We start from the raw sequence: 17098 nt of genomic DNA on the forward strand, positions 1-17098 counted from the left end.
TGGCAACGCAAACAACCTGGCAAAGCCTTCAACTGTGATGTTGTGCACATCTGGATCATGTCCCACAGGAGTCTGGTCTTCACTGACACTCTTGAAGATTAGAAGATGGAGCAGGGAGAGGCAGGACAAATTAATTTAACTTCAAAGAAAGGAACACTTAAGATGCTGAGGAAGAGTGGTACTGTGAGTTTAGTTTAAAACTACATCAATTAAGCTTCCTTTTAATTCAGGCAGGAGGATCTGGCCTGCAAACAGGAAGGCTTCATTGGTTTCTCAAAGCAAGAGTATATTTTAATTTTACCATCATTAAGAAAATGTTATGATTTATGTGGCTGCTGTCGGACTAATATCTTTAGAATTTAGCTGGCTAAGCCAATTCATCTCTAAGACTGATGAAGGCTGATTGCTCTCTATGCAAAATGTATTAAAACTAAATGAGCAGTCTATTACTCAAACGCTGCTGATAATCTGTTAGCCAAGGTCCGTTAGCTGGGCTGCCTTGTTGCAAGAGAGAAGTCTTCATGCTCTGTACAGCTCAGATAAGACCAAGCTTACTTCAGGAAGCCCTTATTTGTTTTGGTCTTTCAAGCAGATATCCAGGGAAGCAGCACAGTGCTGGAAGTGGTGCTCACTTGCCCCTCGTTCCCAAAGAACAAAGCAATCCTGCTGGAGCCACAAGTCCCAGCCAGCAGCCCAGAGAAGAGCTCTCTGGCTCATGATGTCTGCACGGGGATATGTGGTTTCTGTGGGCCATATCCCTGCATTAATGAAAACACCCCTTCAGGCAACCTTACTGCTGACACCACAGCTCCTGGGATGTTTTGGTGTTGTCATGGATGGAGGCCTCCATAGAGGCTGAGGAAAATTATGTTCCTCAGAGAACTCCAGTGAGCAACCACAGCTTCTGAGGTGAATGGCATTTGCCCTTTTCTTTCCTTCCTCATAGCAGACTATTATTGTTATTTATTATCTTTAAAGTCCCCATATAATAATAATACCTGGGAAACAGATTGCTCCCGTCAGAAAACTGATTAGCTGGGATTTTTGAGGTTACTATATTTTGGATGCTCTTCTCCTTTGACAGCCTCTCCCTACAGCCCTCTTTGCAACACCAGCCTGTGCTTATAATTACACCAACATCACTTTTGATTTAAGGACTGTAATCCTTTGTCCTTGCTATAAACAACCTGCATTAAACACATGAACTGTGTGTACCAAGAGAAAAATAAAGAGCTACAGAAAACTGTGAGTCAACACCACAAAGCCACACTACCAGAGCCTGCCTGTGCAGAGAGAAGCCTGGGATACACAGCCTCTGCTGGAATGCACTTGGTCTGGGAGACATGGAATACAGGGCACTGGCCTGCCCTGCTCTCCCCTGAAGGACGAGGACATTGCCCAGAGTTGGGTCATGCAGTCTAAAAAGACCAGACCAGAGCACCCTCCACACCTTCACAGCAAGGGCTGGGACTGGGGTGGACTCTCTGCAGTTCAATTTCTGTACAGGATCTCACCATGGAGTACCCTTGAGGTTTTGCATGATACAGAGTTTTTATTTAATGTTCGAGGCATTCCGCCAACAAAACCTTGCTAATTCACACTAATGACTAGGAGACCTACTGCAAATTAATTGCTAATTGTGAAAATTCATTAAATTAACAAACAGGATAAGAAATAACTGAAGATATAGCCTCCCCAAACAGACTTGGTTCATTTATTTTTGTGTGCCATTCAGTTTTTGTGATTTATGCTAATACTTTTAAGCGTAGTTGTAAATGTATTTGAATCTATTTTAGTAGAGTAATGAAGTCTAAATAATAACAGAGCTTGCAAGACAGTCCTGTTACATCTCCCAGTATCACCACCTGGCAGGTAGAGGCTGTCATGGGGATCTGCAGTAGGGTTGGAAGAGGTCTGCAGGATCCATACATTCAGTCAGAGCCTTTTGAGTGATTGTATTTGTGTGGTCATCTTAAATGTCCTGCTCTCAATTCATCACTTTCTATGTAAATGCTCCTTTTCTGATGCTCCCAAATTCCCACTCCTCCTCAAAAAATCTTCTTTTGTACTGAAACCTTTTGTTTGGTCTATCACCAAAATACAAGGTTTTTAAAATTAATCAGCAGTTATTTAAATATTTCACATGTACCCTCCCTGATGCTGCACTTCATTTTAATTCAATTTTAAGGTAAGTTTTTTTTCTTAAAATCAGCCTTCCCCAACCCTAAACAATATAACTGTCCTAAAAACATTACCCCTAAAATCTCCACACATCTGACCTGTGCCTGTACAGCTGTACCTATGGTTTTATGCACCAGCACCAGTATTGTTCAGCATTATAATACAGCTCACTGACATTGAAAACTACCTTCCTTATGGATTTCAGCAGCAAGAAAACTTTCTCATTAGGCACTTTCTTCATGGATATCTTTAGAGTACTGAATGGTTTAGTGGACTTCCAGGAAGGAGTGCTGAAGTTTCAGATGAATAATGTTTTTTGCATTTTCTGCCTGAAGGTCAAATACTCCTGAGTTGCATGGCTCTAGTTTGCAGGAGAAGAGAGCCTCCGCTCCTGTACAGTTTTAAGACCCAAGGAAGGAAAGAACCACATTAAGTCCTTTAGTCTTAGAGCTCTGGAATTTGAAAAACCTCCGCTGAAAAATTCAGTTTTAGATATGAACTTGCACATTTCTGAAATTCTGAAGTGGTTCACTGCATGGAACTGAAGTGCTGCAGAAGAAAGAACAGCACAGGACATTTTTACTGGGGGGTATTTTATGCTAAAAGTACAGTACCAGAATGACACTACAGTAGTTTGCTTTAAGCAGATCTGCAGATTCCCAGATAGTCCTACCCCTGCCTCTCACTACAGGCACAAAGACCAAGCTGAGACCTGCACAAAATGGAAATGGCTGCAGCCTCCAAGCTGCATCTGACAGAAACAAACCAAGGGCCCAGCAGTGTGTGCTGTGATTGCAGGGAGGACCCTAAGACTGGCCACAGGACGGGGAATTCCAAGGACACACTATCACAGTACAAGAACATTATGTAAACTTCCCCATCAGACACAGCAAAGTGTAGCAACACCAGCATCTAGACTTTGAAAAGCAACTGATATTGCTTTTCTCTTAAATAATTTAACTGAATCTCCACTTAAACAAATACAAACAACCTCAGTGACTAATTACAGTCCAGTCATTATATTGGTTACACTAATGAAAGAAAAAAGTGATATATATGGAGCTCTGCACATGCTATACACAATAAAACTGGCTGATGAATGACACCCCAGACTGTGTCACTACAGGCACACAAAGGTACTAAAAGCTTCTCAAATCCAGGACTGACAAAGGTCCCTGAGGCCTCATAGTGCATGGACACTGTTTGGTACTGGATGATTCAACAGAAGCAGCAACATGGAGTGTCCTTTCCAGAGCTGCAATTTATTTTAAAGATCCCATTCCTGCACCCAGAGTGATCCCACTCCTGTACCCAGAGTGCTCTCCTTATACCTGAGAACTAAAGCTTTGGTCCAGATGCTCTCCCACATCAATGACCTCCACAAAAAAAAAGTGATGGATGGATTTTCTTTCTGCAATTTAACATTAAGTGCCTTTTGGTTTCGCTAGAAACAAGAATGGAGGAAAAGACGTGTTGGATTCACCTTCTCTAGTTCATTCAAGATTTTGTATCCTTTGCAGTTCTCTCTAAAAATAAATACACCGATATTTTCATCTTCTTTCATTTTCTACAGACAGGAGTTTGATTAGGAAATGCACCAGCACTCTCTTGGCCCTAATTAAAGGGCATATAGTACAACAAATAGATGGCAATGCCACAGCATGAATTCGATCCAACCTGCATCATTTCTTCATAAGTTTTATTCACAGAAATGAGAGAACTACTTCCCTTCTGCACCTGTCAGACTCCCTGTGGAAATTACTCCCAGCCACTCTCTTGAAGAGTGCAAAACATACAACTTCACTAATGAAAAATTGCTAGCAGAAGCAACAAGCACATCTCAGCTAACTAATCCATGGGATGTTCAGACCTGGAAACATAAACTTTCCCCACCTAATAAGGGTGTGCTGATCTCCATGAGATTGATGTCAGAACGCCTTGGAGTGCAATCAATACAAAGCAAATAAATAATTAATTGCTTCAAGTAATTAAATTTATCAAATCCAAATACGAATAACTGGTATTTTATGGAACTGCTTTCAAAAGCCGAACCTCTGAAGGGACAGTATTGATCACAGGAGGACAGACAGATGTGTCATATGTTCACTACCAATGGAGTCTGGGTTTGCATTAATGACAGGGAAGGAACAGAGCCAGCAGCCTCCAATGCAGGGTAAACAGCCAGCGTGCTTGGCCATGTAATTATTGGTCAGATCAAATATAGAGAATAAACATGTCTAAAAACATACATACAATCCCATCTTCCTCTAGAAATATCATTCACCTTAGACTTGCAGGAAGCACTTAGTTCTCACTCCAAGAGAAAAAAAAAGGAAGAACGCACACACATGCTTCCCCACACAACCACGGTAAATTCTTATTCATCAATCAGTGCTAAAAAGGTGCTCAGAAGGCTACTAAACATTTAAAAGTGGGTGAGTGTGAATATTTGAATCAATGGGTACTAAAGCTCTACTTGTAATTTTCCTTCCTTTACTTCTTTCTAAATTCGTTCAGCTGGCAAATTGGTGAGAAGATCCCAGTTAAGCAGATGGAGTCAGGCTGCTGGCTGGAAGCCTTTCTGAGGGGAGGAGGCCAGCTTTGAATGACTAAGCTGGAGCATCCCTCAGTCCTTTCTGCAGACTGAGAATTCTACAAACATCTTGTCATCACAAGGTTTTGTTTTGTTTCCAGATGAGACACCACTTAAATCAACTCTCTTCCAGTTCCTTTGCTTCCAAACCCATGACAACTGAGCGAGGACACAGACATGCACCTCAACATGCAGGAGTGGGTACAAACATCCACCCTTTCCCATGCATCATCTTCTTTCTTAAAAGCACTGCTCCAACAATTCAACAGCATTACCAAAATTGTAAGTTAAAATCCACTGACAGGACTGAGAGAGAACTCAAAACATTCTGCAGAGATGGTAAGTATGCCAGAGTCAAGTGCTCTGAACACAACAAAGCCAAAGGTTAAATTTAAAAGAAAGCTGAACATACAAGGTACAGAAACACTGTGGTGAAATCAGAACAAACTCAGTTCTGCCCTGCTGAAGCAACATCATGCCCAGATCACAAACATGTGGTTACTGTTTGCTTGTCTGAATCCCGGAAAAGATGCAAGTTCAACAGCTCCCATCTTCCTTTCCTTCAGGCAGATCCACAGCAAAGCATTCCCTCCTCATAGCTCCCTGCTTTCCTTTTAGTCTTTTCTTCACCATTCGCTGGTCAAATCCCCTACACATCTCTCTTTTCCTCTGGCTCTTTGGCTGTCTGACCTCCCAAGTGAGCAGAGCTGGTATAACAGAAGTTTTCCAGAAGTAATGCTTAGGATTAACAATACACTTCTAATATTATTTTCATAACACTGTTTTACTAACATCAAATGCAAAGGTCTAAAATTCTTTTCAAGAAACTCTCAGAAGGCTCACTCCTTTCCAAACATCTGCTCCAGCCTCCTGTTCTCAGTGGCACCAAGGCAATACACTGCCTTGAATTAAGAGGAAGCTTTTCATAATGCCCAGCTTCTCACTGCCTTAGAGAAACTTGCAGTCTGTGCTGTCAGGAGGCAGAGGGAAATCCCATGCAGGGCAAGGGCACGGGGGCTGCAGCCTCCTTTGCCTGTGGCCACAGTCCCATGGAGAACAACGGGAGACTGAGGCCAGTCTGACAGAAGCCAGCTTGTCGAAGTCACTGCAGAAGATTACTCTTCAGCGTCTGCTGAAGGAGAAACTTTCAGTTATGAAGAATAATGGCTGTAAGTGACCATTAATCCTCACAGGGGGGAAAAAAAAAAAACGGTCTTCAAATTCAGCCTGTCCATAAGATTGTGTAAGCTGTAATGACGGGGAATTTGAAGAGCCATGGCTATTGTCATAAAAACTACTGGGAACAAATTAAGTTGAATATGGATTTCTAACTTTTTCTTCAAGGACTCATTTCTATAAATTAATTTTAACTCAGATTTCAGACTAATTGTAAATCCTCAGGAAAAAAAAAATCTCTAATCAAAGAGTAAGTGCTATTATCCTGGGGATGATATGGTACATTTTTCACACATGACAGAGGTTGAGCCCTGATCTCACTGCAAAATCCAACTTCACCTAACCACGAAAGGCATAAAGCACAGTAGCAAAGTATGAAATAAAGGAGGAAAACAGAAGCCTTTAGGTGAGGAACTGTTCAGGCCTTCAGGCAAAAGAACTTACTGCAGGACAGCACAAGCTTTTAGAAATCATTTTTCAATGTGCTAAGGGCACAACATCTTATGCTGGATGTTGCCACTGTATGAATTTCCAGCACTTCACTCACATTCCTCACTTAGTCCTAGTCAGCCTCCACCCTGATTAATTCTACATCACTGGAGATCAGAGGGTTTGCCATATAAATCCCACAAGTAAAATAATTTGGATTAGCATGGACTGTCAACTCCATAACACTTGGCACTTCAGCACCTCTTGCCAGTTCAAAAGGCCTGTACTGACCTCATGTAATTAATTCTCCCCATCATGCATCTCTGAAGCAAGTGAGTCTAAGAGCTCCCATTTTAAAAACAGGGAAGGCTTGGATAAGGAAGCCAGGTGACTGGCTAAAAGTCACAAATGAATTCATTTTTCTGGCTTAGAGGTAGGTTTCACATTTCCAAACAGCAAGGTGTTGTTTTTTCACCTAGATCAGTGATGAACCATCTTTTTAATTCACAAAGCACTGGCAATTATAAGAACAGCATTTATCTCCTGAAAAATTTCAAGAAGAACATAGAAAGTTGCTCTAGGAGCTTGGATACTGCAGGCTAAAAGTTGCTGAATCAGACTGCCTCAGCTTAACACTGCATCTTGTGAGCATTAAAGGGAACAGATAAAAGCATGTAGCACCCACTTTCATGAAGGCTGGGATTTGAATTGCCGGTTTGGCGCACAAAAAGGCTGCTGGCTTTGCCAGATGGTTCCATCACCGATACATTATTGCTCAGCTTCTCTTCCAGAGGGGGTAAAAAAAAACCAGGAAAGATCAACCATTACTTATTAGTTTTCAAAATCCAAATCAATCTCTATAAATTACTCTATTTATCTTAGTGCTGGAGAACACATCTGCCACGTCTCAATAAATCTCAACACCTGCACTGCAATCCTGCTTGTCTCTGGACTGTGATTTCCTCAAGGCCCCTCACTCCAACAGGAATTCTGCAGATGGTGGCACTGGTACACAGTGACCCTGCTGAGGCATCCCACATCTAACACACACATGCACCAGTACATCAAAGCAGCATTATCCCAAACACATTTCTATTAACAGCCAGCAAGATCTGAAACCGGTCTGATATCAAAAGAACATTCCATAAAAACAGTCTTTTAAATTTACTATGCCAAGTGAGGATGCCAGGAAAAGAATGTACTTATCCAACTTTGCAATAATAAAGCAATTAAAAATCTTTTTTTTTTTTTTTTTTTTTTTTTTTTTTTTTTTTTTTTTTTTTTGCCTAGGAAAAAAGCAAAAGGGACTTGGTATGGGCACACAGGATTTGGATATCAAAACCTCTCTGAAAACATTCAGTTGACCAAGCAGGTTTATGTTACTTGATATCTCAAAACCTATGGCAAAGAGGCAGGTGTCAAACCTTGCTGATATAAGAAAGCAATACAAAACAGCAAGGAAGTTCTTTACTCAGGAGTACATCTGCAACAGACTGAACACGGGGGCTTTTCCAAAAAATATCTTCTAAGATAATGTAAATAGAAAAGTTAAAAATTTAAAAATTCTATGTGTTTGTGTTTCTGTTTTTTTTCAAGACACAACCTGAACATGCAGTTCTTCATCATCTTAACTAGATGATTTTTAAGGTCCTTTCCAGCTCAAACCACTCCAAAAGAACCTCTCAGCTAGTAACACACATGCTCCAAGGGGCCCATTAGTTCTGGCTGTGAGCTCTGTTTGGACTAGAGAGCTCCATTTGGTTCTGTTACAGGTGTCCAACACCAGAGCAGGCACACTAGAGACAAACACCAGACAGTTCAGGTGCCTCTGCAAGGCAATGAGTTGGCTTCCACAGAGCCAGCATTCCAGGCTTCTGAGTCTCCACATTTATGGAATTCCTTTCTTATTTTAGAGGCAAGAACTTGATTTTCTTTAGCTATAAAAGGATGAGGAGAGAGCCAGGCAAAGTGAAAGACATTAACAGAGATCCCATGGGAACAGGACAAGAGCCTACCCTCTGGCTCCGCAGCGTGACACCTGCAGATTTGAAGTCAGGAAACTTGATGCCAGCAGTCTCAGGAACAGCCTGAAAGAGATTGAAACAGGATGTGTTGATGGAGGAAACACAAGAAACACAACATTTCATATAGAGACTATCTGAAAGGGAAACACCATTTCCTATGACAGAGAACCACCTGCCACAGCCACACGTCAGAGCTGAGGCAAGAGGAAAATCCCAGGCAATGGGATTCAGTGGGAAAATCCCAAGCAATTCATGGAGAAAACTACTCCAGTGTTGTAGGGCACTCCAGTTCAAGGCAGCTTTGGAAAGCTCAAACATTTTTGGTCAGTTGGTTTAAATGCACTGCTCTGCACAGAGACTTACATCCCCCCACACAGAAACCCTGACCCTACATGGTATTTATACATATTTGCACAGTATCATCCTTATCCGACTTTGACCCATTTCACTGATCAAAACAGCCCAGGACTTCCCTAAATCTTGCCTTTTGACTGTAAACTCTCAAAGGAATGAGCTGAGAAACCTCTGATCTATACAGACCTGAGGCCACTAATGAGGATGCAAGGACTGCCCCCTCCCAGGGAGGCCTGCTGTTCATACATGTTTTGCCATTTGTCCACTCATTAGACAGTTCTCTTCCTTACTTCATATTTTAAACACAGCATTAAAATGCAGCAAACTTCCATGTTTCTGCTGCTAACAGTAGAGCATATAGTTGCATTTCAGTGAAATGGAAAAAAACAAATACAATCCCTTAAAAATCTATGGTGATGAGCAAAGCAAAAGGTGAACAGACTTTTAAACTATTAAACCAGGCTATCTGTGCAGTGAATGGTTTGGGCTCCCCTGAAAAGATCAGCAATATTTATGATTCAAGCTAAGAATAGCCACAACATCTGCAAAACACAAGTGTAATTGCGTTTTTCCAAACCCAAGTCACCTCAAATCTCCCCATTTCTTTGGAGACAGCATTTGCCTGGCTGCTCCCAGATTTCTCTGCAGAGAGGCTCTGCAGCTTGCTCTTTCTTTGTTCCAGACAGGGCTGAGACAGCCAGGGCTGCCCCAAGATCATAAGAGATGCTGAAGGACGGTGACTCAATTTCTCAAGTTCCCTGCCAATAACTCTCACATCCCTATCAGCTATCTCTAGGTCTTGGTCTTGAGGTGGCACCCTGCAAACCACTCTGCATGGCCACGCATTAAGATTATTTCAATTATCTGCTGTCTGTCCGATAAAGAGAGGACCTGGGAAAAGACTCCTAACATGACCATGAAGGAAAAAGTATTCTCTAATTACCAGCAGGGCTAATGAACTTGTAGAGATCACTTTGATCTTCGGTAGGATACAGCCTCCCTGTTTGCCTTATTAGAGACAAACAAGGCTGCAATCAAAAACCAATCCTCTCTGCTTCCTTTGCATGAAGGCTGGCTTCCAAACTCCCTGAACTCTGCCCCTCAGCCTGTTGCTGAACGCCCTGACACGAGCAGTGTGGGGAAATCAGCATCACTGCCTCAGCCAAGCCAACTCTGACTTGCATTCAGCAATAAGCAATTAAATGGGTTCTTTTGCCTCATGTGCCTGTACAGCCTGTACATGCTGTAAACGCTTCAACCTCAATTGACTCCTTGCTAAATGATTTTCCTTTGTTGAAATGATGCTGATGCAGCTCCCGATTCAAATTCTTAGTTAAAATGCAATTTTTTTCTTAACATTTCCTGGCTATAGTTGGTAATTGACTCCTAATGGACTCTGTCATGGATGAAATGATGCTAGTGCAACAACAGAAACTGCTTCTCTGCCCACCGTGGTGTGCCTATGCACTACATGCCTGCAGACAGGTCCCAGCCAACATTTAGGGGTGCACTCCCTTGCCTTGGCATCCTCAGCATCTTTCCAGCCCCATTCTCTAGTCCTCTTTTTTTTCATTCCCACCAGTGACAAACTGCTTTCTTTACAGGGAGATATGCCAGACATGGCTGAGCTTTCCCAGAACAACCCTTTAGGGAATTCAGTGCACAAGGTGCCCAGTGGTATTATACTCATCACACAGCAGGGGCACACATGGGACACGACACACCAAAAGAGTGTTTCGAGGGAAGTGGTGGCCATTAGGCACACTTCAAGCAATAACTGTCTAGAATTCACTGCTTCTCCCCACTCTCTGCACAGAATCTTTTGGAGAAAAATGACTCAAGTGCTCTCTGTTCGCAAGGTGGAGGGACAGGGATTCCCACGGACTCACTGGAAACATCTGATATTTTTTTAACAGCCCTTTCCTACTGAAGGTGCTGAATTTAGATCAGTCCATGCTGTCCTCCCCTTTCCAGTAAGGGAAACTGAGGTAGCACTAAATGTGAACTGAAAGCTGTGTTCTGAGCTCCTTAGACTGCAGCTCAGCTCATGGAGAAACAGCAATAGCTCACAGAATACAAGAGTCCCACAGCAGGGCTGCTCTGATCACAGCTGAGGATCAGGAGAGAGGCATGTACTCAGCTTGGGGAGATGCTGCTGAGATCCAGGAGCCAGGGAGGAAAGGAAAACTTGAACTAGAAAAATAAGGCACGTGAAAGACAATGGGTTTATGGGCCAACCCTACACGGCAGTAACAGAAAACACTTGGAAGAAGCAGGAAGACAGATGCTTCTCGTGCCACGATGCATTAACAATTGGCATTATTTCATCCCTTTTCTCAGGCAGGGAAAGAGAAACAGGACTCAAACCAGCATTTTTCAAACAGGAGAGAGACTGAGAGCACACCAGGGGACTCTGACAATGGCTGCCTTACACCAATCTGCCTTTCAAAGATGTAACCAAAAACCGTCTGCCAGAAGGCAGCCAGCAGTCACTCCCACCACCCAGAAAGGGTCTGATCCCCATAGGACTGCTGCAGAAAATGTTACCCAGCCAGAGCATAAACAGGATAAAGGGGGGAAAAAAGAAAGATAAATGTTTACAGGCTTCTCTGTCTCCTTCTTCTGTGGCAGCTTCTTCTTGGGAGCCTTGCGCTCAGCACGCCTCTGCTCAGTGGTGGTGTCAGCAGCTGTGATGAGCTTCTGCAGGTCTTGGGTTCTCTTTTCTCTTTCTTTCTTCCTGGTTTCAATTTTACGGAGCTCCTGGATGAGGTATTCTTCTTCTGCCACCTGCAGACCAGAGCATGTCAGGGCAGTCAGAGAGCAGAAGAAGCCTGGCAAGGCAAGGGGGCCATCTACCGATAGCAGCTCTGCCCTGGGCCAGCCCGGGAATGATTTTATGCTCCTGCCTAAATTCTTGGATTTGAAGAGCATGTTACACTCCATAACCTTACCCTGCACCCACGGCAAAGCCACTCTACAATCTGGCAGGTACTGCATCACAACATTTATGATGCACCCTTAAACAATTCATAAATTACTAATCCCATCTTCCAGAGACCAAAAGCACAGAAGGGTTAAAAAGCCCGAATATGCTGTAGTTGCAAATACAAGGTTGTGAAAAGAAAAAAACTCCCCTCCCCAGTCATAGCATATAGAACCTAGAGCAGCTATGCCTAATACTGACGCCTGTCAATGGGGTGAAGAAGCAGAGTAAGTCACATATGAACTTGTCCTTGGAGGGAACTAACTAAAAAGAATGCTCTCCCCCAGCCTATGGAGAACACACTTTCTTAATCTCTGAACTGCAGGACCATTATATAGCTTCACCATAGAGAAGAACTAAGCATGTAGATTTAGTCTTTGATGATTTCTGGAAAGATTTTTACTCTCAAATAAATAATTCTCCCTCCACGAGACTCCAGTACTCATAATGGCATTGAGAATTTGCTTCTATCAGAGGACTGAGAAGGTCCTGGCAGTTACCAGAGACCATTACTCTGCTCATGTAGGCCTTTTTCCTGGAGAGTCAGATTTCTCAACAACTGTCCTTTTAAATTCCTTAAAGGGACATTAACCCAACAACAAAAGCGGTACTCAGGTGCTGCTTTTTTCTGGTCCAGCCCTTCTTTACCTTTCCCGACCTCTGGCCTGCATCATACACCTCCTGATTCAACTTATCAATCTTCTGGAGAAGTGATGCTCTCTTCCCCAAGTTACCTGCTCTGGTGTCCTATTGTAAAGCCTTTCCAGCTGTTCCTTCCTTCGTCTCTCATGGCCAGCATCAAAGACTGGGATTTTTAGGTCTGTGCCTGGAGCTGCACGAATGTTTGCCAGCTTGGCACAAATGTGGTAATACCGTTCCTTCAGATCCTCCACTGACCTTTTCTGTGGAAGACATCACAGGATGACAACATTATGGAAGAACTAAGCAAAACCTTGTGCAAGTAGCCACCTAAGGATCACAAGGATGTCACACACAGTACAAGAGACAGTGCCTGGGAGGAAGGCCTAGCAAGGACCCTTGCAGGTGCTGGGGGAATGACAGGGAAGAAGGAGTTTCTCAGAGAGCTGCATGAATTAACTGCCATGGGTTCACAGCTACCACTTTAAAAATACCCACCAAAACATCCAGCAGTGCTGAGGGTTTACAGACAATACAGCAGTGGAGCATCCTGAGCAGTGAAGATAAAAGGATGCAAGGAGAGTTGAGAGGAGAAAGCCTGCAAGCAGGAAACTGCAACAAATGTGCAGGTCCCAGAGTTGCTCCAGACAATAGTCATTCAAGTCACAGCCAAGGTGTCAACAGCATCAATTCATTGCCCATGATTTCATGAACTGAGCTGTGTTCCATTAACCTGAGCCCAGAAGATGTTTGGGCTGCTGAGCTGGGCATACTCTTGTTATTTTACTTTGCTCTTCATGTGAGCATTTCAGAGGATAACAAGGAGCTGCTCTGTATATGTCACATCATTCCCTATGTCACCAGGAGGCACGGAACCAGTATAGTAGACCAACAATCATGACACCAGGGTTGCAGTTTCAGACCACCGATGGTCCCTGTTTCACAGTAGAGATGATGGAAACCTGCACCATGTCAGACCACAAGCCAGAAGCAGCACCAGGGAGAAGTCCCAGCCCCCAGGGTTCACTGGCAGATCCTTCTCCAAGGGCCTAGACTGAAATACAGAACACCTAGCCTGCTCAAATAAACTCCCCAGCTGCCTTATCTTCAAGCAACAACGAGCTGCTCTCCTGGCAGGTGCAAACCTTCTAACTTTCTAATAAAACACAACAGGGAATGAGAACAAGTCACAGTGGATTTAATTACAAACAAAGCAAACAGCAATGCCTTGTGCTGGAAATTCAATATTCCTTGCTGCCAATAATTCATTATTTCCCCCTAATTAAGTTGATATAAAGGGTAATTTGGTCTTTCAAGTGCAGAAAACCCTGCACATGCCATAGCAGCAGGCTGCTAGCAGCAACTTGGCCCCCAGGACTCACCTTGAACTGCTGGTGATCGTAGCGGTCATGAATGACTACAAAGCGCAGATCAAAGCGCCGAGCCAGGTCGAAGAGGTGGTCTGTCTCAGCTTTGGTCCACGCATCGTCGTGGAGATACATCTGGTACTCCTGCTCTGAGTAGACAGGAACCTGCACTGTCTGTGGAGAGGAGAGAAAACCATGGTAGCTCTCCTGCAGCACTGCCCTCCTCACTGCCGAAATTGCTGAGCCAAGAGCATGAGCACAGCGCTGCCAGGACCCTGAGCAATGAGTCCTGATAGGAAACATGATGAGCAGGCAGAGGACTTGATATGGAGCAATGTGTGATCCCAAGGCCATAATGTGGCATTCAGGGAAGCCTACCAGGAACTACTGCCTAGGAGGCTGAAACCTATTTCAGATGGCTTACACAGGCAGAGGTCAGCAACCCACATCCTGACTATGGGTTTCAAAATTTCAGGCTAAGATGACAGTGAAACCAAGATTCAGCCAGACTCCCTGCATTCCTCCCATACAGCAAAACCAATACCTTGGCACAAAGTGCTCTGACAGTTGACTCTTTACTTGGGTTGGGACACGCTCACTTGTACAGGAAGAACAGGAAAGGCAAGGGGCAGTAATCCTCAGCCTTTAGCACACCTTCTGCTTTGATACTCAGACTACTTCTTTCATGTTTGGTGCAGACAGTATCATGAAGATCTGAAAGACTCTGTACTGTACAACTGAAGGCCATAAACTTGGCAAATAACTTTGTCCCTCCCTTCCCCATAGATCTTTTCCCCAGCAGAATGACAGAGCCAAATGACAGTCCAACTCTCACAGTGTCCCAGGTGCCTAAAGGACCAAGCCCACACTACTGTCCCCAGCCTGGGACTGCTCTGCAAGGGCTCTATCCAAAACACATGTTGTGTCACATGAGTACTAAAGAAACAGCAAAAATACTTACTACATTAGGGGAAATCCTAGCATGTGGTAAAGCAAAAGTGTAAATAAGCCTGTGCTTTCCTCCCTTACTGCCTCTCACTCCCTTCCTCCTGCAGCAAAACTTTGCTCAGCCTGAGGAGGTCCTGCCTCCAGAAGAAAACAGTGTGCATGCAAGCAGATGTGCTTCACCACCTCTGTGGTTTTGTGTCCTGTCATCAGGAAAGTCATCCTCATGAATTCCCTACAGCTCACAGGAGCATTTCTGAGCCTCCAAGTAACAGCTTCTTTAGGTCTACTGCCCTTCCTCTATCACTTCGACACAGAAACGCAAAGGTGAAGCAGATCTCTTAGGGATGCACTGAACCTCAACCTTCAAGTACCACTTCCACCAGGAGCAAAGCCATCTCACCAGACACTGTAAGGATGTCCCATGCACATCACGAAACAAAATAATTTCTAGGAACACACACACAAGAAGAGCCAGCAGGGCCCTCTGCAGTGGATAGAAGGGGAGGTGGCAGATGCCTCATCAGACAACAGAATGTGACAAGAGCAAAGACACTTCCAAAACACCTCCTCAGCCCCCATTCATGGCTGCTCAGATGAGAACCACTGAGAGAAATCATAAGGTGGGAACAGACAGAAAGCTTGAGCCAACCACTGGCTGACTATATATTCAAATGCAACAAAACCATGAAAAGGCAAATATGATCCCCAGAGAGGGATTTCCAGCAGAAACTGGCAGTGTTTCAACTGCACAACAAGAATACTGGCAGGAATACCAACTACAACACTACTGATCCCTGGTCAGGAAAGATGCACTGAAATGGAAACAAGTACAGAGAAGAGCATGAGTAATGGGGTGGCGAGCCTGTCTTCCTACAGCAGACTGGAAGAGAACACAGCCTAGCAAAGGAAGTCTGAAGGAGAATCTGACTGCAGGCTTCAAGTATGCTAGATGAAATGAAAGGAATACTCATGGGAAGAAAAGAACAACTGAAATAAGAACAAAGAAATTGACTTGCAAAGAAATGCCAATTTAACACGGAAAATTTAACCTGGCAATGAAATGGAGCAAAGACAGTCTAGAAGAGCTTCCCAAGGAAGCACAGGGGCAAGAAAAGCCAAGTGCTTTTCAAAAGGAACTTGATCAGGGACTGGATTGTGGGAGGACCTGAAAGAGCCAAGAGGAGGACTCAATGGCCCAGAAAACCTCTCCCAGTCCAACATTTCACACTATAAATGCACAAAATTATGAGTATTAAATTAGCTGAAACTGCTCAGGATCCTGGAGCCAGAAGACAGTTCTGTGAAAACATCAGTACAATGCCTAACAGAGGTAAAAATTCAAACTGAACAGTAAAAATTATGAGGGAAATAGAGAAAAACAGCCCACATAAATCCACCATGCTCTCATAAGTAGAACACTCACTCCTAGTCCACACATTTCAAAAGAAAGGATATTTGAGAACAAGAGAGTGCACAGGAGGGCATGTCACATTACAGAGAACACAGTACACAGCAAGGACAATTTACTACATCATGTAACACAAGATCTCCGAGGGACTAAACCTCAAGGCAGCAGTTTGAAATGAGCAGAGGAAAGCACCTTTGCACACCACACAAAATTAACCTGAAGAACTCATTAGCATGGGTTACTCACAAAGCAGCTTTCTGCCCTGAATGCACCTAGCAAGAATTATCAAATGCAAATTTCTAATTAAGAAATCCTTAAGCCAAAGACCACCAGAAAGTAGGAAAATAAATATTTGCCCCACTCTCATACTCTTTCACTAAGCCTTTACTGATGGTAGTCAAAAAACCCAGTATTGGCTGAGAGAGGGCTTTGCTCTAACACCAGCAAAGCTGCTTTTATACTCCTATTTCACACCCTGAAACAAGGCTCGGTGTATGTGGTGAAACCCAAGTTCACATTTTGGATCTCACAGCAAAGAGGAGGGAATTGTATTGGAGACTGGAAGCACAGAGAAAAGGGAAAGCAACTGAGCAGTGACCCAGGAGCTTGGTTAAAGAGCTTGAATGACCACCAGGACAGACTACACAGGAAAACAGGCTCGTGACAAGGGGAGAGAAACATTCAGGTAGAGGTATCAAGTATGTGAGAAGAAACACTCAAAAGAGTCTGGAAAAGTTAAGTAAATTTCCTCTGATAAAGCAAATATCTGCAAAACTTTTCATCAGTGCCTTCAACTTTCTCAACTACAGCACCATAAGGATAACAACTTGCTCCTGATATTACGTAATTGTGCATTTCAGATGGCAGAGGTCCCTACCACTAATCTAAAGGTTGCAGCCTTGCTGAAGGCTCTTCTGTCTGTCAGCTCACAGTACCTGATAAAGTTAAGGAAACGAGAATCATATAATTAAAACACCCAGATGTGATGTGTGGCCC

At 43.6% G+C, this 17098-nt stretch overlaps 1 protein-coding gene across 3 annotated transcripts in view; it reads right to left on the bottom strand.

Annotated features, from left to right (window-relative positions):
- DMAP1 (DNA methyltransferase 1 associated protein 1) overlaps positions 1 to 17098 on the bottom strand; it is a 29543-nt gene that overhangs the window by 7476 nt on the left and 4969 nt on the right. For 2 of the 3 annotated variants that reach the window (XM_038145152.1, XM_038145154.1), the window contains exons 5-8: positions 13762 to 13920; positions 12475 to 12642; positions 11359 to 11544; positions 8395 to 8466 (exon numbers count right to left, since the gene is read on the bottom strand). In XM_038145152.1, the coding sequence (XP_038001080.1) occupies positions 8395 to 8466; positions 11359 to 11544; positions 12475 to 12642; positions 13762 to 13920 (585 nt within the window). The remainder of the gene's footprint in view (positions 1 to 8394; positions 8467 to 11358; positions 11545 to 12474; positions 12643 to 13761; positions 13921 to 17098) is intronic. The other variant, XM_038145153.1, reaches the window with a different exon arrangement.

This window comes from Motacilla alba, chromosome 8 (genome assembly GCF_015832195.1).
Source record: "Motacilla alba alba isolate MOTALB_02 chromosome 8, Motacilla_alba_V1.0_pri, whole genome shotgun sequence".
Taxonomy (NCBI): Eukaryota; Metazoa; Chordata; class Aves; order Passeriformes; family Motacillidae; genus Motacilla; species Motacilla alba.